Source organism: Seriola dumerili, unplaced genomic scaffold (assembly GCF_002260705.1).
Source record: "Seriola dumerili isolate Sdu_G_001 unplaced genomic scaffold, Sdu_1.0 BDQW01000110.1, whole genome shotgun sequence".
Classification (NCBI taxonomy): domain Eukaryota; kingdom Metazoa; phylum Chordata; class Actinopteri; order Carangiformes; family Carangidae; genus Seriola; species Seriola dumerili.
The window spans coordinates 1,814,565-1,836,034 of record NW_019174365.1 but is presented as its reverse complement, the minus strand read 5'-3'; the positions used below and the strand labels follow the sequence as shown (position 1 = coordinate 1,836,034).

Here is a 21,470-nt window from a genome sequence, read left to right as displayed (position 1 = left end):
GCATAATTATATATTTGTAGTGTAGCCCTCTATATTCATTAAGCCTTGTCATATTCAATCCTCATCTGACATTCATCTGACAAATGAAATCCAAAATAAACACAGACTCCAAGAGATAGAAATACTTAGTGTACCTGATAAAAATATGTATGTAAATGTATGTAAAAAATGAATTTACAGGGGGAAATAGATCATGCGGGATGTATCCCATATAGCATATGTGGCTCAGTGAGTTGTGGATGGCAGTCGTCACTGCAGGGGCTGGAGGTTTGCCTCCCACTGGGACATGCTGAAAATGTCTTATGATACCACAAGGCATTGTGAAATACAAGAAAACATTATAATTTTTTTTATCCTGGACTTCAGTAGGATGCTAGTTGTGTGATACTGTCTGTTTCTCATTCCCACTGGACTATTCTGGACTATTCTAAAAATGTATGTCTTGTTGCTGTGTATGGCAAAGGACTTTGTGTGTCCACCATAATGTACTGTATACTGTAGACATAAATTCACCCGCTCCAGTACAGTTGTTAAATTATACTCTGTCAAAGGTAAAAGGGCTATATGTAGCTCTTTAATATCAGTACCTCCTGCCCCTTTTTAACATGAAAGGATATGCTCACATTCTTTCCAGCCTATCTCAAAACAATACTTATTGATAGAGTTATTATTGGCTATAATTGTTCCTGCTGTCCATACCGACCTTGAAGTCATTCACAGTTGTTCCGTGTAAAAATGCCTTCTAAATTTCTGTTGAATCTAAAATTAGCCTGCAGCAGTCTGAGTTGGTCAAACCAAGGGCATATCTCATTTTTACACAGACTAAAGGCCGTCGTCTTTGCCAACCCATCTTAAAAAGTGACAACATGGATAAGGAGGAACAATTACAGCTGCCAAAAACTCTTTTGAATGTACCATGTAGGTGTAGTTCTATATCCACTGTCTGCTGAATCTGTTAAATTACTCCATGGTACAAATGCCTCTAAATTTTTCTGTCAACTCTTGGGTTTATTTGTCTCGCTAGATGTTTGACTTTCTCCAGCAGCTGCACATTTACCACACATCTCTGCTACCTCCACGAGGCAGATAGCACGCAATTAGCTCTGAGAGGATGTAGAGCTGTGTGAGCTTGTGAACTCCAAGCATCTGCCCACACTTTAGTATGGGTGAGAGATGTCGGCACTCAACCTTATATAAACCAGTTAACCTAGACAATAAGTTGAAAACTGCCAAAGAGCCAGCTATGGCTGCGGATTTATGATATCAATTCTCAGTGGGATTGGCAGTATAGCAACATTTTCTCATTACAGAGTGCTTCGATTAATATCGGTTAATATCACACATATTGCTTTAGGACAAAAAAACTTGAGGACAGCACTATTCTTCCAGTAAATAGCCAAAGCAAAGCTTTCACAGTTGCAGATGGTGAAATATCTGAATATCTAATTAAAAAAAATAAAAAAATAACACATTTGTTCTCTCCAGTGTAGTAATAGAGAAAGCAAAACACATAAAAATTGATGCCACAGATGGTTTTTTTTTTTAATTATATATTATTATAACATGTATTTTATTTTAATCACATCTCACTAAAATTTCCCCTGAGAATTAATGCTTCATCTCATGTCTTGCTGAGTGGTATTTTTCACAGCGACGTGCAAGCACACAGCTGTACACTCAAATCACATGCACGTACACGAGCCCACACCCACACACTGAGTGTGCTTCGGCTCGAGTAACCATACAGAAATCTAGGACAGAGTCTTATTTTGATGATTCAAGGCAGGATCATTTAGTTAAGCATGGTATTTGCAAAATTAGGGAAGTTAAAATTCCCACAGCAACTTAGTAGTTGGTACACATTATGCAGCATTCCTCCCTGGGAAAAATGCACAACTCTGATTAGCCCTGTTGACCTCCATGGCTCAAATCAAAAGGGACCTATTATGTTCATTTCCAGCCTTATATATTTAGCTTTGTATGATTCACTGTTCAAAAAAAAAATCTGCTCTCAGGAAATACAGAAGCTAACATTGCTAGTAAAATGTTATTCTGCTGTTGCCAAGGACTATAGTAAATCTGCACCACCAGTTAAATGCCTATAATAGTGCTCCAAAAGACGTTTTAGGAGAAAGAGCCGTGCCTGGGGTGGATGACTGTAAAAAGAACTCCATGACGAGCTGACGTTTGACACCCAACATTGTTAGATTATAAATATAAGGAAAAGCATGATAGGCCTCCTGTAAGTCTTTAGCATGGAGCTCCCCTCATGCTGCATGACTGCACTGCTCTCTCGATTAGCCTTGTGGCCTGACTGCTCTCAGCTATTTATCCAGGTGCTCATTCCACACAACACTTTTTCTCTCCTTGGACTAAATTGCCTGGAACATTTTGTAGCGGGGCAGGAGAAGGAAAGAACAAGCTGCGAGGCCTCATCTCTAGAACTGATGAGGCCCTGGCAGTCCTTGAGCCCTGTAAAGATGAAGATTGTTCTCACTGCTGGCGATATATACGCGTGTGTGTGTGTGTGTGTGTGTGTGTGTGTGTGTGTGTGTGTGTGTGTGTGTGTGTGTGTGTGTGTGTGTGTGTGTGTGTTTGGTGTGTGTGGACTACTGCACACTGAGCAGGCCTGAAGAAGTATTTTAGTGTAGGTCAAGGCCATTCTCCTATCCCTGCATTTTTTTACTTTCGCAGGAGACGCATTCAGAGAGAGAAGTTAATAATATGGGAGACTCTATCTTTCTATCTATCTATCTATCTATCTATCTATCTATCTATCTATCTATCTATCTATCTATCTATCTATCTATCTATCTATCTATCTGTGTCCTTGTATCTCTGTTCTGTATTTCTCCCTCTCACTTCCCTCTGGTTATTGTTATCTCTACATTTCGTGCCATCCCTTTTTCTTTTCTCCCTTTTTTTACCAACCATAAAGTTTATAGGAGCTCAAAGTTACGATTGCAGTTTTACAGAATGCTATTCTGTGCAGGTGCAGACCTATTGCACAATTGTTCTTTCTATCACACCTGGGGGAAAAAAAAGTCAGCAATCCACAGAGCCAGAGTCACATTAGTTAATGACAGATATAATCCTGTCTGCTAAAAGATAGTTATTGTGAATGTGGACCTCGTTGATTGATGCGTCACAACTCAGTGCATCTTCGACCTTACCCAGCAGGCACCTAAGAGATGATAATGCACAACAGGCCCAAAGCGCATCCAAAGCAAGAGGACTATGTTTTCAGAATATGTAATTACATCAAGGTGAAAATTTAAACAGATAAACAGGCCAACATTTGACAAAAAACTGTGGTGGATATAATCAAAACGAAAGGCATTCGACCACCCAAGCATGACTGCATCCTTGATACCTGAAACAACTTGAACTGATGAGGGAATGTGACGTCTTCAATCAAAACTTCTTCCTACTTCCATGATAGTGATATTTTCAAAAACAGTTTCAACTTGTCCACTTTGCTGCTGCAACACTGCAAATTTCCCACACTGCGGGACTCATAAAGGACTATCTCATCTTAAAATGATCCTTGCTGTGTTCCATTTTAGTCTCTAGCATTAGGAGTTCCAGACAGCGATCCCCTGAACAGAGACAGCCATCAGTCTGAAGGTAGTTCAGTGAGAAACACTCATATAAAGGACTTGACCATTTATAGTAAGTGGTTGTACAGTTAGACTTGGCAACCCCAGACATTGCATCTATATACCACTAATTTGCAAAAGTATACATTCTGAAAGAAACGTGATACTGCCAGGACTTCTGTTACTGTAACATAATGATGAAATGTTGTTGCCTAACTTATTTGCAAAGGCACCAAATTGATAGTGATCACAAAATTTCAAATGACACACAAACACACAAAGGAGCGATTGTGGTCTTTCAGAAATTCAGAAGTGTTGCAAGGGAAGGTGAACCAGGCTGCAATTATATTAAAACAAATTAGTAGTTTGTTAGTATTGAACATCCAAAGAATGTGAGCACAAATGTGGGAGTGAATTCACATCTCCTTGATAAATGCATACATCAACATTAAAGCTTACGTAAATCAATAATACCAGAAACGTAGCGGGTACGGAGGTTGCCGGGGTGGCACAAGCAAATCAAGAGTGAAATACCAGGTTATAATGGCTGCACCGTCCATCAGCATAAATATCAGCTGGTAGCTGAGCAGTCAAATGAGCCAGTGATTGTGACGCATGAACGAATCAGCTGATGCCAATCAGCACAACTTCAGTGCTGCACTTTGACTAATACAAAAGAACACCGTACGATTTGTCATAGATGCATCTCGTAAACTGTGAGACCTTTTAATATGTCACCTAGCAGTTTATCGACGTTTGGCTTTGTGATTCTTACTGCTGGTCTAAAGAGCTGAACTGCTGGTTACTCAAGTCTCCATTTCCACTATACCAATATTATTTGATTCCTCCGCAAAAGCCATCAAATCTCTACAGACAGGAACATGTGGGTGGATGTTCAGCATGTATGAGCAATCGTATGCTTTTTATGTGAGTACAGCTCTGTCTGTTGAATGGGCACACAGAGCGTATTGATGCATATTAGTTTGTGGGACATATTGTTGTAAAGGAATAGCCTTGCCTTGAAAATTACAGATACATAGAGAAATAACACACTCTAGCAGTCATATTATGGACGCCAACAGTGCTCAAGTGAACGGCTATTATAGCTAAAGATTAGTACAAAATTATCTGGAACAAAAAAGTACACACTGTAACTGAATAGTCTAAAATAAACCCGAGCAGATATTCAAACTAAACAGAACACATATTGCATCAGGAACTGTACAGACTGTACCAAAGCACAATAGTCGCACAAAAGTACTTACAGTAAAGGAGAACACACAGCACACCACAGGAACATCCATTCATAAAAGCATAGTAAAATCAGTGATACCATGGCAATAAATACGTTGTATTTTCTCGTTTTCAGTTCATCTCCCAGGCCCCGGCTGAAAGGACAGGGTAACCATGTAGAAATATAGGACACCATCTTATTTTGACAATTCTCAAGAGGTTATCAGTGTCTGGCTGTGTCACTGACTTGTTGAGCAGATCTGTTTTTTGTTTTTTCTTTCTTCTTTCTGGGTTACGCATCTATTTTCTGTTTTCTTATCATTCCTTCTCAGATGGGTTCATCCTTCCATTGCATCTAAAAGAAAAAAAATAAAGCAGCAGAAAGTGCGACTGATTCAGCTCCCTGTCTGACTGTAGACTGGAGCAATACCTTGAAACTGATAAGTCAAACTAAGCATGTCTGTGTGTGTATGTGTGTGTGTGTGTGTGTTTGTGTGGGAGTGTATTGTAAGTGTTGGGGTGCATGTCTGTGTGCATTGAACATTCGTGGTCCCAAAGATTGCCCCTCTGTCCTGCTGAGCTGACCCTTCCCTCTGATGAAAGGTAATTGACAGAGTAGAGGTAAGTGGTGTGTGAGTATTCGTATACTCAGGAGAGAGGCTGGGGGCAAGAGGCAGCATCTGAGTATCATTCGTTTCGGTCCTTTCTACCAAGTGAAAAACCTGGCAAAAAAAGTCTGGCTATTTGAGACTCTTCTCATGCTACTCTGTTATGATACATGAAAAACACCTGCCAGAGTGTGCTCTGGGTTACTTAGAGCTAAGTGCCCAGGCAAATACAGCTTGTGTATATATATGTGTGTGTGCTCGTGTTTATGAGGCAACACTTGCACAAATGCATTTCAGTGTATGGGCAGATGTGGCACATTTTCCACGGCAGCCATAGATGGCACACAGTTTTCTTATTAGCAGGATGCACAGAGTGCTTTCATTGTTGAAGACCACAGAGAGGAATCAATGCCATGCATGAATGAACATACATGACCAACATTAACGTGTGCTTTTACACGAGATGCGGATATTGTAGGGAATAAATACATGAAAAGGAAAGTCATTTAAAAAGAAGAAATATATCAACTGAAAAACAAAGACCAATAAAAAAAATGAAAGCAAGAAATAACTGAATGCAAAAAACAGGAAAAAAAGAATACCAGAGTCATAGCAATAGCACAGCAGCTGCCCTTAACTATAGTTGGGAACAACCGTCTACACTACAGACTCCATTCACCTCTTCATCTGATGCAGGACCGGCAGCTGAGTGTGGACACTGATTTATAATCCACCTCCCTCCCTCCATCCGCCTGCAAGTGCCGCCGCCCCCCGCCCACCCCAGCCTCCACCCCCCCAACACCCCAACACCACCACCTCCACCCGCGTCCTCTCCGTTCCTTTACGGCGTCAGCATGACAGTGTTGCTGTGGCAACAGCATCCCACTGCAGAGGCAAATGTGAGCAGTAATCGATCTTTCTGTGTGCCTGCATCATGTACATACATATCACTGCTGTCATATGAAAATGCCAAGTTGGGTGCAGTAGGTGTTTTCAGGTGATATTTTTGGCAGACATGTAGTAGAGTAAGAGAGAGATGTGGGGGAAAAAAAAGAAAAAAGACGAAAGTAGAGAGAGGGAGATGACATGTGACAAAGATTGTAGGCTGCTCTGTCAGGTGAGTTCACAATTCAGCTCTTTTGTCTTAAATGCATGTAGAGGCTTATAAGCTCCTCTGTGTGTGACAAATCCTTCCAGCATTGGGCTTAACCAACCTTTGAGAAACTACGTATAAACCACAAAAAAGCCAAGCTGAATAAGAACCAATCCTGCTTTTACTTCTCCAAAATCTCACACTGTGGGCATGAAAAGGACAGTAAACTAGTTGAACCTTAGTTGTTATTAGCAATGCTAGCAGTGTGACTGATCTGTTGGTCAGTCCACAATTTTGGGTTTTGGTTCAGACCGAAATATCTCCACAACTACTGGACTGTCATGAAATTCTGTATGCATGCAGACATTATAGACATTCATGGTCCTCAGACTATATGTCCTACTGACTTTGGTGATCACCTTTAGCTGCACCAGCATTTTTGGTTTTTATTCAGAAGTGCCTCGACAGTTATTGGACGGAATGCCATGAAATATGGTAGAAGATATATCCTAAGGATTGTGGTGGTCCCCTGACCTTTCCTATAGCACCATGATTTTGATTGGAAAATCTTGCCAACTCTCAAATGGATTGTTGTGATATTTGGTACAGACAATCATGTTCCCCTCAGGATGAATTAAAATAACTCTCTTTCATTTTTTCAGCAGCTCAAAAGTGCCATTTGTTGCATAGACTATATTGGTTTATGACCAAATACCTGCGCAACTAATAACGCCCTCATAACCGTCAGCTGTAATTGTGTTTCATGCTTATTTTAACATTTATATGCTGCTAAAAAATTTTATGTTACTTTTATCATTGTGACCATGTTAGCATGCTGATGTTAGCGTTTAGCTCAAAGCACTGCTCCCATACTCTTGTTTAACGGTATCTGCTCCTGGTGCTGCTTTCTTATCTGCTGGAATTTAATTATTGAATTAGTCCGTGTTGAAGACAGTTCCTTGCTGGACAAACCGATAATAAGATGTCTCAGTCTGGACACAAGGTTTTCACCTGGCAGCTCTGAGAAACATGTCAGACTGAGGCTGAGATACAAACAAGTGCACCAAGGACCCAAGCTTATCTCACATTGATCCATTTAACAGTTTGTAAAGCCATGATTGCGAACACTACTATGCTGGCCTGTTGTTAATGCACTGTACAGATGTTGCAGCACAAACATGCTAAACCATGGGTGTAATTGTCTATAATTGATCAGGCCAATGCACTGCAATAATCCCTACTTTGAATGAGCTGTTGAATTGTTCTGGCCATCTCTGCATTGATTGCCCTTTGATTGTAGCTCTGTGGATTTGCTCTGCGTCCGTTGGACTGTAAATCCATCTAAATTCTCATCTTGTTACGGTACTGAGAGAGCGAAAGGGGTGGAAGACAGAGGGTGAGGGGGTGGAGGGCAGAACGATAGACCGAATGACTGTGCAGTGTGGGAGTTGGAAGAGATTTGAAAATATCTAATAAGAGAAAGAAAAATGGGGAAAAAAGGGCAATTTGAGATTGAGAATGAAAGTGCAATGAAACAAAGCCAATTTGGCAGTTTGGAAGTATACCAGGGCTTGTGTTGAAATGTGTATATATGTGAGTGTGTATGTGTGTGGATGTGAAACGAAAACACACGTCAGCCTGTGGGGCTGAGAAAACTAGATTCTGAACCCATTTTGAAGGCACACAAATGACCTTGAGGCCCCCATAGTCAGAAAAACGCTGTCCTGCACCAACCTGATTCAACTTCTCTCTTCATATCTGCTGCTGAGAGGGAGAGAGAGAGAGGTGAGAGAGGAGGGAGAGAGAGAGATGGAGTGGGTCTGTCTGTCCAGTAGCTTATAAAAAGTCCATTATGGTGCACTTCTATCAGTTTGGACTCTCCCAGATGGACCCTGGAGTAAATGGACAGCACCAGAGAGCTATAAGCTCAGATTTGATATACGGCTGAGAAATGGCTCTGTGTGTTTGTATGTGTGTGTGTGTGTGTGTGTGTGTGTGTGTGTGTGTGTGTGTGTGTGTGAGAGAGAGAGAGAGAGAGAGAGATTGTGGTGCATGTTCAGGAGAACGTGCATTCAATCATATGCGCTGCACTGAAAGAGCTGACAGTAGTCAACAGCAAACATTTCCGTGCCACTATGTTTTTGTGCATGCCATTTATTTACCACAGCTGTTTTAGCATATTATCAAATACGCTCCCCAGCCACACACACACAAACACACGCACACACACACACATACCCACACATGCACACACTCACACACACACACACACACACACACACACACACGCAAACACACACATATAGCCTTCCCAGCAGGCTTAAATCCGGCTCAGTCTGACAAAGGAGCCTGTGGCTCTAACTGGCTCTGCCCCAATCCCCTTCCCCAGCCTGGTGCTTTGTATGGGCTCAAAACCGCTTTACTGCATGACGTTTATTTATCAGCCATATTTACTTCCTATTGTGTAGGTGTGTACGTGCGCATCAGCGTGTGCATGTGCCACATCAAGGCATATTTGAGCTTTGGTGTCATTCCTCATTTGTGTATTTAGATCTTCAATGTGCCGTGTGCATGTCTCCATGCTCGTGTGTGTTCATTGAGGGTATCCCACCACTCCTCGCATTGAGTTGAGGTGGCTGACAAAAACCTCTGCGTGCTGAGTGATACTGCTCAGCAGGCTGTGAATGGGACTTTGTCCTACATGCTACTTTATCAACTGTTTATTTGTGGGGAAGAGAAACAGATGAGATGCTGTTGCTTTATTCTTAGCTGTTTGGTTCCAACTAGGCAAACACAATGGTCGACCTTTAATAAACAGAAAAGTAGGACCAGTATCTTTGTACTTGCATTTTCCAGTCAATGTCATTTGGCAACAGAAAATAGGATAAAAGACATTAATTTAAAAGGAAATGTCACAGATTATGACTTGACGTGCACTTAACCTGCCTTTGCTGACATTTTATGATCGGACAGTACACTGGCTGTTATCCTACCTCACACAAATCACTGTCATAGGTACATGAAATCACAGGTTTCACGAGTCGAAGCTAACAGTATATTTTCACCATGGAAACAAAAGTAGCTGCACTATACAGTTCTTTTTTATCCTTTGCTCTCCAACCAAACAAACACCTATGAACACAGTGACACCCATAACCTCATAATAACTCTAAACATATTACACAGTCCATTACAATGTGTTCCTTACTAGAAACTGTGAACCCAAAATATCACATCGCAACCTTCTCATTCAGCCAATCACAGGATTATTGACCTTAACTACAAGATGCACCTATAAAGGGAGAATGTATTCACCTGGAGAGCACGAGACAGATGAAATGGGTTGAAAACAAGGGATGAGAGGTTCCTCAGTTCAAGTTCTGTTCTTTCATCATGTACGTAAGTGTATGAAAGTAAATCAGCTGTATGAAGGCAGATTCAACCAGACTCACATCCTTAGAACAGCCTGATGACGTCCCATGATTATTTCTCTTCATGTGTCAGGGGAAGATTCTATTTTACCTTCAATGACACTCAAACACCAGGTGCTGCTACTACAAGTAAGTCTGCTCCCAACCAATCATGGGATTATTGACCCTACGCACAATTGGAAGTGATACTGCCAGCTAAAGATGGAAAATAGATTCCCCTGGAGATGAAGAAACAGCTGAAATAGGTGGAAAAAAGTAAAGATTAGAGAGGGCAAGACGATTTGATGAAGTGTGTGATGATGTGTCCATTAAAGTGCAGTCCAGAACATTAAACAATATAGTGGGGTTTGTAAAGGTCAGTTCTCTCAGGGGTTTATCCATATTGATCTTTACTTTCGATTGTACCGGACTCCACACCAGTGTCCATCTAAATCCTCTTTTGTGCCGTAGACCTAATGGAGAGAGAAAAAAGAGGGACAAACAAAGGCCGGGAGAGAGAGAGAGACAGAGAGAGAGAGAGAGGGGGAAATAAAGAGATAGAAGGAAAGTAGTGATCACTGGTCATTTTATGTGAGGCATTACTCCTATGTCCTGCTTCACTGACCTCTATTTCTCAGAAGCACAGAAGTGGAGAATATACATCCACACAAACTCACGCACGCATGCATGCGCACACACACACACACACACACACACACACACACACACACACACACACACACACACACATACACATACACATACAGGGCTTAATTTGTGCCAGATTCTGCCAGAAAATGATTCAGAAACTCCCAGCTCTGGACCGACCTCTTCCTCTGCTGTCACTCTCAAAATAAATCAATGCGTTTCCTGAAATCTTTAAAAGTTAAATTCAAAAACTTTATCCTATCTCATCGAAGTCTTGTTGTTTCATTGGATCATTTCCTACTGATGTTACCCGTGAATCCTTTCAGCAGGCAGCCAGTCAGACCTTAAACCTGCCAAACTCTCTATGGTGGATCAGTGGGGTTGTAATGCTGTATTGGCAGCACAGGTTTTGATGAGAACATGAGCAGCATTGCTAGCTTTGTGGCACCTGTTAGCAGACATGACCAGCAGGAAGAATTTGAAGAGGATTAGGAGAACTTGGAATTGAGTGTTCGCTAAGCCCCGCCCCCTCAGTTACTGTTGCTATGCCTCTAAACCAATCCACTCTACTGTAGTACATTCAATTTACAACTACAAGTGGCAAATTTACCACTTGAAATACATAGTAATTCCTTAAACAATGGGTCCTTGAGTTCAGACAGGACTCTCAGTATTTTGGCAGCAGATTTCATTAGCTGTAGCTACCTACCTAGCGTTTGTTAAGGCTAACTTTACCGCTCAAACTGCATGAAATGATTAAAATTACTCTCCAGCTGACTTTTTAATGTGGAATTCAATTTAAAATGAGAATTTTGTAAAAGGGTCTTAGCTTTGCAAGCAATAGCTAGATAATGAGCTATATAGTTACATGAATATAGAAAAACTTACTTGGACAAGCAACGCAGAGGTCAAATTCATGTTACAGTATATTGTTTGTATTTTCAAACAGCATCTTTAACTCTTACAACAGTAAAAGCATTAGGCCAAATTTAAGATTACCTCAAATTAATGTAGTTGGCTTTACGATAGGTACACTAGGTTACCACTGCAGGTGGTAAGTGAGTTAGCCAGGCATGCTAATGTTAGCAGCTCTATTAAAGCACAAAAAACACAGTTTTCAATTGATTTATTACTATTTTCTTGTGTTCTAGGAAAGCCAGGAAAGAAAAATACTAACAAACCAATGATGTATGTTGCAGGATTCATTGTGGGATAGCTTGGGCCTGACTTATGCAAACATTTCACATATACATCAGTGTTGGTTTCTGTTATCTAAAAGAGATGACAATAATTTCTGTATGACCTTTTAGTGTATTTACTTCCAAAAAAATAGCATGACCAGAACCCTTTGTACATGTTAATAACTTAAAAATGACAATAATAGAATTTAAAATGGTCCATTATATTGTAACTATATTGTAAACTATTACAAAATCAATATAAATTAATTACAAAAACATCATATATTAATTAACTGTTGTATTATATTTAGACAGTTGTTGTAAACTGTACAAGGTACATACTGACGGAGCTGACCTGACATACTGACCTGAGATTGTAGACTGTTCTGTTGAAAATGGCATTTATTTAGAAATTTGATGGATTTTATTGGTGCTCAGGCTCTCAGGATATTCGGTATATCTACTTGACAATGAGATGGTAAAATGTCTTTCTGTCAGTGTGTGATGGGAATATCACTGTCTAACAGATACAGTTTTCTTCTGCAACTGTTTAATTCTTCAACTGTCCAACTCTCAAAGCTGTCCATCTTCTTTCCATTTACTTGTACCATTTGTTTCTCCGTTGAAACAAGTAAAAAGCTCCTGTTTGCATAAATCAAACCAAGTACCATTCTCTGTTGTGTTTTTAGCTAATGAATGCTAGCTGGTTAGGAGAATGAGTCATGTTATTTTGGTGATGATTTGGAGATGCAAGTGCGCATTTATACTGTGCTAAGCAATGAAAAGTTTGGGCTCTTTGCATGTGCATCTCTACTCTCGGTTTGACTGTCATATTACATGCAGCAGTATTCTTTTTTGTGTGGAGATGAAGTGATGAGGTAAAAGCGAAATCTGACTTTTGTCTTCCAAAATTCAGAGCATTAAAAAAAAATACTTTTGCAACATTTATTTCGAAACAAAGTGAAAGTAGCAACCCACACACATGCACACAATATTTCTTTGTCCCACTCTAGCCAGCTGCAGATATCATCTAGACAGCAGGCAAACCAAATTATTACGTTGTTCATTATTGTAGTATTCCTGCTGAGAAGGACACGCACAACAAGGGACTGGGAGGGAGAGACAGACAGTATGAATTAAAGAGCGAGAGGGAGAGCATATAAAGAAAAAATCTCTTCTTTTTTCTGACAAAGAGTTGTTTCTGGAAAAGGACAAATTAGAGGTCTGGTTGCGATGGGCGTTTGAGCAGTCATGACAGAAACTCAGCACACTTGTGTGTGTGTGTGTGTGTGTGTGTGTGTGTGTGTGTGTGTGTGTGTGTGTGTGTGCTGCGTGCCCATGTGTATGTGGATGTGTTCTTCCTTTGGTCAACTCCTTGATACGGGCTAATGCGAGCTCATTTCAGTGTCAATCACTTTTGCTCTCTGTAATCTAATAAACACACACACACACACACACACACACACACAATCACACTCTACTAACGTGGATAATGTACGTTAGATACGCTGTATGTCTCAGCTTCTTTGAGTAAATGCAGCCACCACAAAAAATCCCATGGGCAAGAAATACCCAAGTGAAAAAGATCTGTTAAATCAAAGATTGTTTCCCCTGCCGAGGGAGTTGATTAAGTCTTGTGTTGCTGAAACTAAGCCTACAAATCCATTTGCACAGAACATAACAGTCTGTGCTCATGCCTCCGTATGTTTGTACCAAATGAGATAAAAACCGACTTAGATATGTTGCATGATTTCACTTTGGCCATACTCTCTCTCTACACTCTCTGTTTTCCACAGATGCTCGCCATTTATATTAGGTGTTTGAGTTCAAATCAGGTCTCTGATGTATCAGAACATGGAGTTGCATTTTTTTTATATATATTTTCACAATTTCATAAAAGTTTTTTGTTACTTACTTTGCTGTGTGAATGCTATCTGACTGAATTTCAATATGTATATTTTTATTGACATTTTCTGTTTTCCCTCTTAGATAATGAGCCAGTCTGAACCGACTTCCCCTTGATTTTCTGAGATTATACTGCAGACTTGACATTCTGTTATCTACTTCTCCACGATTTGTGTGCTGAAGTGTATCAGTGTGTTCCTTAAATATTCTGTTACAAGGATCAAGCCAAGGAAATGTAGGCGTTTGTATTTTTATTTTGCCAGAGTCGTGTTTTGAATGTACTAAAAAACTTCTGTGAATGTGCAAAGTGGGTGTGTATGCTGCTGAGCATTTATTTACTGAGGCCTTAAAACCAAGTTTCTTTATGCTATGTATGCTAATGTGTAGTGTAAACAAACCAGGCATCTTTATGACTTCATCTTCCCACCTTTAGCTTCTCTGTAAATTAAATATATTGAAATGAACAACTCAATCTATATGAAAAAAAAAAAATAGACAATTTCAAGCGAAGGTGTTTCTTTTGTCTATTTCAGATCCATATGATGACGATTTGAAGGTGAAGACCCAGAGACCACGATCAGCTGACCAGCCAGGTGTGTTTCAGGCACAAACAGGTGAGTAATGTGAGTGTGTGTATGTGTGCATGTGGGTGTGTGTTTGCAGCCAACTTGACCTTTACAGGCTGTACGTTTGACTACAAATAAGCAGTTCCATAAAAATAATTATTATACATTTACTTTTTTGAAGCACTGCAGAAGGCCAGCTGCCAAACTGTAGTTGACCATTGGCATGTGCGAATATGTGAAAGTGTGTGAGACTTTTAAAATCTTACATAATTAATAGGATTGGAAAAGAGAGACTGAATTATTCATGAGATGATACATGGTATTACATGTTGGCTGCTACAGCCACACCAGAATAGGTCGTATACTGATTTTCAGCTCCCTCACATATGTAGACACACACATTTCAATACTCGCTGCTACTACCGTGTGGAGGAGGGAGTCCCTACCGCGAGGGAAACCCCTGGCTCCATCTTGTCCTTCTCCTCTGCCCCCCCCACCCCCCCACCCCGCCTCCCCAGCCCCCCTCATCTCTCCCTATTCTCCATTCCTCCAGGCACTGTGTGATGAGCTTAAGCCCTGACTCACGGCATGTTAATGAAGATGTAATGCGATTAACGGACATGCAATTAATTTGATTTCCTTCTTTGCCATGTGATGATGCCTCCATCAAAGGACACGGCGCTCATAAACAATTTAGAAAGAGAGAAGCAGAATGATTTCACTCGTTATTTTCACTTATGAAGGGCGTAGCGCAGAGGGAACAATGGGGCGAAGCTGCCTGAAGAACGCAAGATCACCCACACTCATGTCTGAACACCAGAATCAAGTCATCTTACATACAGTACGCTTAAACACAGACTCAAAGAAGGCACACACACACACACACACACACACACACACACACACACACACACACACACACAGGCTTTTAGGGCTAAAGCCCTTTAGCAGTGAGATCATACGTGTTACCATAATTCGATGAGTACTAATATCTTAGAGGAATGTGTTTTAAGGTGATACTCAAACTCGTGAATATTCAGTTGAGGTTTATTCACATTAAGGGGCTTAAATAATCATATCACCCATATTCATATGGTAGGAAGGAATATCATATATTTGGCTACTATGACTATATGACACACGATGAGAAAATACCATAGATTTACACAGGCAAAGCTCTCTTATATCCTAAAAATGATTAATTTAGTCCTTGATATGTGTCTTCCAAGGAGGAACAAAGGGAAAAAAATGTTTTTTTAACTACAGAAAGTCTGTTTGGTTATTGTAAGCACAAATCCTTTTCATCATCTGTCACTTGCAGGCTTTTCTCCCGACAATTGCATAGATTATGGGTTTCTTTGTCTTTCTTTATTGTCGTAATATTGCAGTGGTGTCACTGCCAATATGAAGAAATTTTTTTATTTTATTTCAGTAAATAAAAAGCAGAAGAAAAAAATACCCTCAGAATTGCTAACAGGAATCAATAAAGCAAACATGTTTTGTTGCGTTCAGTTCTGTGAAAATGAGAGCTGAAAAGGTACAAGAGTTGTCATACAAGAGACATACTCCTGTTTTTTTGTGACTTTGTCAGACTCTTGTCTGACTGAAATATATTTAAAACAATTACCCAGTTTGAAGCTAAAAATCGTACAAAACAGCTCTCATTCTCCCATGAATCATGAGCCATAGAGCAACAGTGCCCTTCCTCTTGACTTTTTTGTGTTCATAGACACACCAACAATACAATACTGAGAATATAAAGAATGATCTTCTCTTTCCGCACCTTGCTCGTTCTTCAGGTGACCCCGCAGCAGAGGAGTGGTCACAGTGGAGCGTGTGTTCGCTCACGTGTGGGCAAGGCTGGCAAGTGAGGACGCGATCGTGTGTTTCCTCTCCCTATGGGACACTGTGCAGTGGCGCCCTGAGGGAAACGCGCATGTGCAACAACACCGCGTCCTGTCCGGGTGAACCTGGGATCACAGGCTCAGGTACGTCGCCTCAGTTCAGGTGGTACCCATTGGTTCGTACTGTTTACCCACAGCAAGAGTGATGATGAGGGTTCAGCCTTCATCTTTGTGCAGTTTGTGTGATGCCACTTGCACTTAGAGAGGCAAGGAGGCGGAACTTGCTGTGACTGTGAGTGATTTGTTTTACCTCTCCAGGGTGCCTGCCTCCCTGCAGTGCATGCAGGGATATGTCCCTGGCCTATGTGACCCCAAGTAGGGATTCCCATGCTGAGAAAATAAATGGTTTAACAGTGATGTTCATAACACGGGCAGAGATATTCAGCACTTGAATATGGCCTAGTTTAGACTTCTATGATGAGTTTTGTTTTGGAAATATAAAATTTAACTAAAAGCAGCTTAAAATCACATGTTTCCTGTTCAGCCCCTCACTCACCCATGGAGCATTTACTTGGCCTTTTACAGTGTGTTATGAAAGCTGTAAGACTGAAAGAAATAATGAAAATGTGAGGAAAGTAGACGACATACACACACACACACACACACGCACGCGTGCGCGCACGCACACACATAGTTCACATTCACATATCACTGGGATCTGCTCAGTTAGAAAATAATCTAACCATGGTGCAGCAGAAAATAAAAAAACCCTTCAGAATGAGAAAAAAATTCAATTTCAATTCACACTACTGGCCAACTGCGAGAGAAACAGAGAGACACAGTCAGACATGACACCTGAGCTCGATGTCAGCAAGTCTATTACATTTGCCACAGCTCAGAAGTTCATACTTCCTGGCTTCTCTATCTTTAGCTCTCCTCTGCTCCTTCGTCTTTCCTTTCAGCATTGTTCTCATTTTCCCCATCTGGTCTATACTGTACGTATATCAGTGTTTGCTGTATGTACATCCATACAGATATTATGGAGGAAAAAAACTGATCTAACAGAGCACAATTAGCACACACACTTCTGAAGATGCTTTATTCTACAATAAAACCTCTGTTTGTATTACAGTGATGAGCATAGAAAATCAAATCAAAACGATAACTACAGCCAGGCTTGTGCTTCAGCCTAAGAGGACTTATGATCTTTTTTTCTTTTTTAAGATGGAGTGGCAGCTCCAAAATATATTTAACCAGTCATATTTGATTTTTCCCATGCACACATGCTCCATCAATCAGGGTGGATGTATTCAACCATATCTGCTTGCCACAAAAAAAGTAAGCAGCAAAAAGAAGAGCATCTCATCTATTTTTCCTCAACACAGTCGAGCCAGATTAAGTCACTGAGGGGAACCTGTGCGCAACTCATCCTGAATAATGCCAGCTCTGCTTCTGATTTGATTGCCAGTGTAGGTATTTGCTAGATGAAATTGTGACGTGCTGCCTGTCCTGCTCTGCTCTGATTGCCCTGATTGCAATGGAAGTGAAATCCTGTATGGCACTGGCTCTCCCTCCTGCCTGGCCGCTGTCCTTCCACCTAATTCACTGCTACACTGTTAAACCAGACAAGTTGACTTTACTTCAAAGACCTGAGGCCACCGTTTGAAGGTGGCTAACATTAATTGCATTACTTCAGTGTGTCGATATAAATTGTGAAACGTCATTTTGTCACTTTAAAATTCAAGCTCGAGTAATTCTGAAGCTATTGTTATTGTTAATTAAGGATGAATTTATTGAATTTCACAATACGGGAAAAAGAAGAAGGGAGAAAATGGCAAAGCCTCCTTACCTTCATTGCAGTCAGTGGTCGAACTGGTCTTTTGTCCAATGATGATGAAAGCATGCTACACACAGATAACTTGGCTAGTCCAGACAATTTATCCACCGTTGACAAGAAGGCACCTTTAGCGAGAAATAGACCAAGGATGTGAAAAACAGTGAAGAGAACTCTCACATTTGTTTTCTTTGTTATGAAACAAGCCCTGATTATGCCCAGACAAGTTGAGTGAATTACCCAATTGCTCGAGGCTAAAAATTGGTGTATTTAAGATACCATGGTCTTACTATGGCACCAGCTTTCTGCATACATAATGAATTACTTGTGATACTGTTGCGGCTTCCTCCTGACTGTGTAGCAAATGGGGACTGACTGTGGTCCTGTCTAAGGAGCACACCCAAAAACCTGTGCATTGTACCTTGACTGCCGGATAAGAAGTAAAGTACAGTCCCTCATTTGGGCTGGCAGACAGTAGGGCAGTCTCTGGGCTAACCTCTCTGAACCCAATAATAGGTAAGAGATTGGATCACAGGACTATGGCACCTCTGTCCTCCATATAGAGCATTCTAATAATCCCAGTGAATGATAAACGCATGTATTTGAAGACATACTGTTAAAAGAAAAATCAGGGACCATAACTCCACTCAGCAAAAGTGGGGAGCCAGTATTACAGCACAGGATGCAGTACCTGGGCTTCAGCTGGTAAGCCTATAGGGCTCTGTTATTGGACCAGGCATCAAGTAGCTGTTTAAAGGTTGGTGGATAAGGAACTTTCAAAACAGGTAGCTCTTCCTGAGTTGTACATTGTGCCTTTACGTTCTGAGTAGAGGGCTAGAGGTGCCATTCAACTATAGTTACAATACGTCTTAATGCTATTTAGTATCCGTCGTTTCTCTTTGTTGTTTGAATGAACGTAAAAGGTCTAAATCACATTCATAGAGCTGGAGCTCGTAGAGGTCAGTTGAGAAAAGTGCAGACATACATTTGCAAAACCAGCCAGTTAGTCCTCATCCTTAAAGTCCTCTCTATCCACACGCATCTTACCACAGAGCTTTTATTGGCAGTAATGGCTACATGCATTCGAACGAGATTAAACCTTTCTGTTTGTGATGTCATGTTGTGAATGTGTACATTCATTTCTGAATGCCACATATTGTGTGTGCTTGTATATGTGTATAGTCAGAGTATCTTTGTCTCCACATGTATGTGTGTGGTGTCTCAGCATAAGGTGTAGGTGTTGCTTTGGCTTTGTCCTTTGTTATCTGGTGGGTGTTTAATTGTCATTAGTCATTTCAGGTGTTGCTTCAGTATGCACAATAATTGTGTCACACAATTATGGTGCTCATATGTATATATGTACGTACGTATACGTGTGCATTTTGGCACAGGTACGCTTTCGCATCTGAGTTAGAAGTCAGTCAGTGTTTCCTGATGCATCTCAACTCAACCTTTAAAAAAAAGAAAAAGAAAAATACAAGAGAAGCGAGAGGAACATTTTCCTTCCCTCTCGGTGCATATGCTAATCTTGTTTTTATGCAAATGTGCCAATGCGATTTGTATGTCTAAGTGCCTCATTTTCTATTCTGTGTCGATATTAATATCCTCAGCCGCTCCTTTGATGGGATATTGGTTGCTGTGTTATGTTCCGTTTATTATTTCATTTTTTCCCCACTCCTCTGATGTTTTCTGACGTGGTTCTGGAGGGGTGGAGGGGCACTCCAGGGACTGCCTAAATGGGATCTCACCAAATTCAAGTAGTCTGGGGATGTGGGGGCAGTAGCATGGAGACATGGAAGTGTTTAATGAACTCAATGTGACTGACTTTTTAAAAAATTATTTTTCTTCTTCTTCTTCCTTTTTAACTTTGACTTAATTTTGGGTATAATCTACATGCTTGTTTGATTTGTTAATCTCTTTAGTGCTGGATTCAAGCCCTGACTACCACTGGTCTGATGGGAAGTTATAAACAAACATATAGTCGGTACACACAGACACACACACACAAACTCGAGTGTGACTGCCGGTCGCGCCAACTCACTGATTTTTCTGAAAGATCTGCAAGTGAAATGTTTTTAACCAACATCCTCTATTCTCTTTCATATGCTTTTACTCACAACCACAAATATACAAGGCACACAAGGCACAAGCAAACACACACACATGCGCACACACACATGCACACAAACACTCTCACAATTTCTCGCAGTGTCCTGAGGTGGGGAGAGTGCAGTCTGCATACTGAATTTAGTACTGTAGTTGGGTTTGGCAGAATTTTTATTCTGTTTTTTTTTTACCATTTATTTGTGTTTGTGAATAAGTTAAGACTTAGAAGTATGGGTGTGTTATGAGTGTGAGTGTGGGTGGATATGTCTCTCTGTGTATGCCTGTGTGTGTGTGTGTGTGGTGTTGTATGTTGTGGTGTGTGTGTGGTGTGTGTGTGGTGTGAGATCTGTTGTGTGTGTGTGTGTGTGTGTGTGTGTGTGTGTGTGTGTGTGTGTGAATGTGTGTCTGCATGAGCTAGGGAACATCAAAGAAAAGTAGCTTGGACAGAAAGCCAATGAGGTGAAAATGGACATTTTTTTCTCCTAATTTTTCCATGGTTAAAATCCTAAATTAAGGTGATACAGATAATCAATTTTAAGTAATGGTCTGGCTCTTGACAAAGCAAACAAGGTGGTAATTGGGCCAGCAAATTAACTTTTTTTTATTTATTTATTTTTATTTCTGGAGTATGTGCTGGGGTATATGGCTCTCATGCCCCAAAGCGTAGTACCCCTACTTCTGTTCTATTTAGCTTCTGCTCATTTGCCATAGATTCAGTGACATTTAAAACATGGAGTGGAACAATGGTGCATTATGAACACAGTATGTTGAGGTCACTGCGTAGTCAAACGCTTCAACACCGCACTTCCAGTTTTCATTCAAGCAAGAGACACAGGGTGCATGCAAGGAAGTACTCATGAACCCATGGCACACTGATACAGATGGTGCACCCGCAAACAACACACACATACACACACACATACACACACACATACACACACACATACACACACACACACACACACACACACGCACATTCATATACAGTTTTAAATAATGCAGCCATGCTGTGCTATGAGCTCAGATGAAATTGCTGGTAATGATGATAATCCTTAGAATCACTATGAGGCATTTTTCCTATTATGAAATACAGACAGGAAACATGTTTAGAAGTCATTCATCCTCATTACATATACTTTAAACTTATTCTCGTTGGTGTTGTGAGTGTATGCTTTGCTACAGTCAGTCTGTGTGTGTTTGCATATGTTCAATTAAAGAGTAAGATCATTTTATCTTCACTTGTGTGAGCTTACTTGCATTTGCATCAGAAACCAAGGCCGGTTATAAGTAAGTCCGTGTGATTCCTCTTATGCATATTTTTTCTCTTGTGAAGATGAGAATCTGGAGTTCATGAACTTTTTTCATGATCTTGTGACCGGGTGTTGCAAGACACAGATCTGTCACTTTGTTGTTTGATTAATACTGATCGTTTTTTTTTTCTGT

General features: G+C 40.6%; 1 protein-coding gene across 1 annotated transcript in view; it reads left to right on the top strand.

The window, feature by feature from the left end:
• adgrb2 (adhesion G protein-coupled receptor B2) overlaps positions 1 to 21,470 on the top strand; it is a 209,161-nt gene that overhangs the window by 89,625 nt on the left and 98,066 nt on the right. Inside the window, exons 3-4 of the mRNA XM_022746950.1 lie at positions 14,211 to 14,291; positions 16,043 to 16,231. Coding sequence (XP_022602671.1) covers positions 14,211 to 14,291; positions 16,043 to 16,231 — 270 coding nt within the window. The remainder of the gene's footprint in view (positions 1 to 14,210; positions 14,292 to 16,042; positions 16,232 to 21,470) is intronic.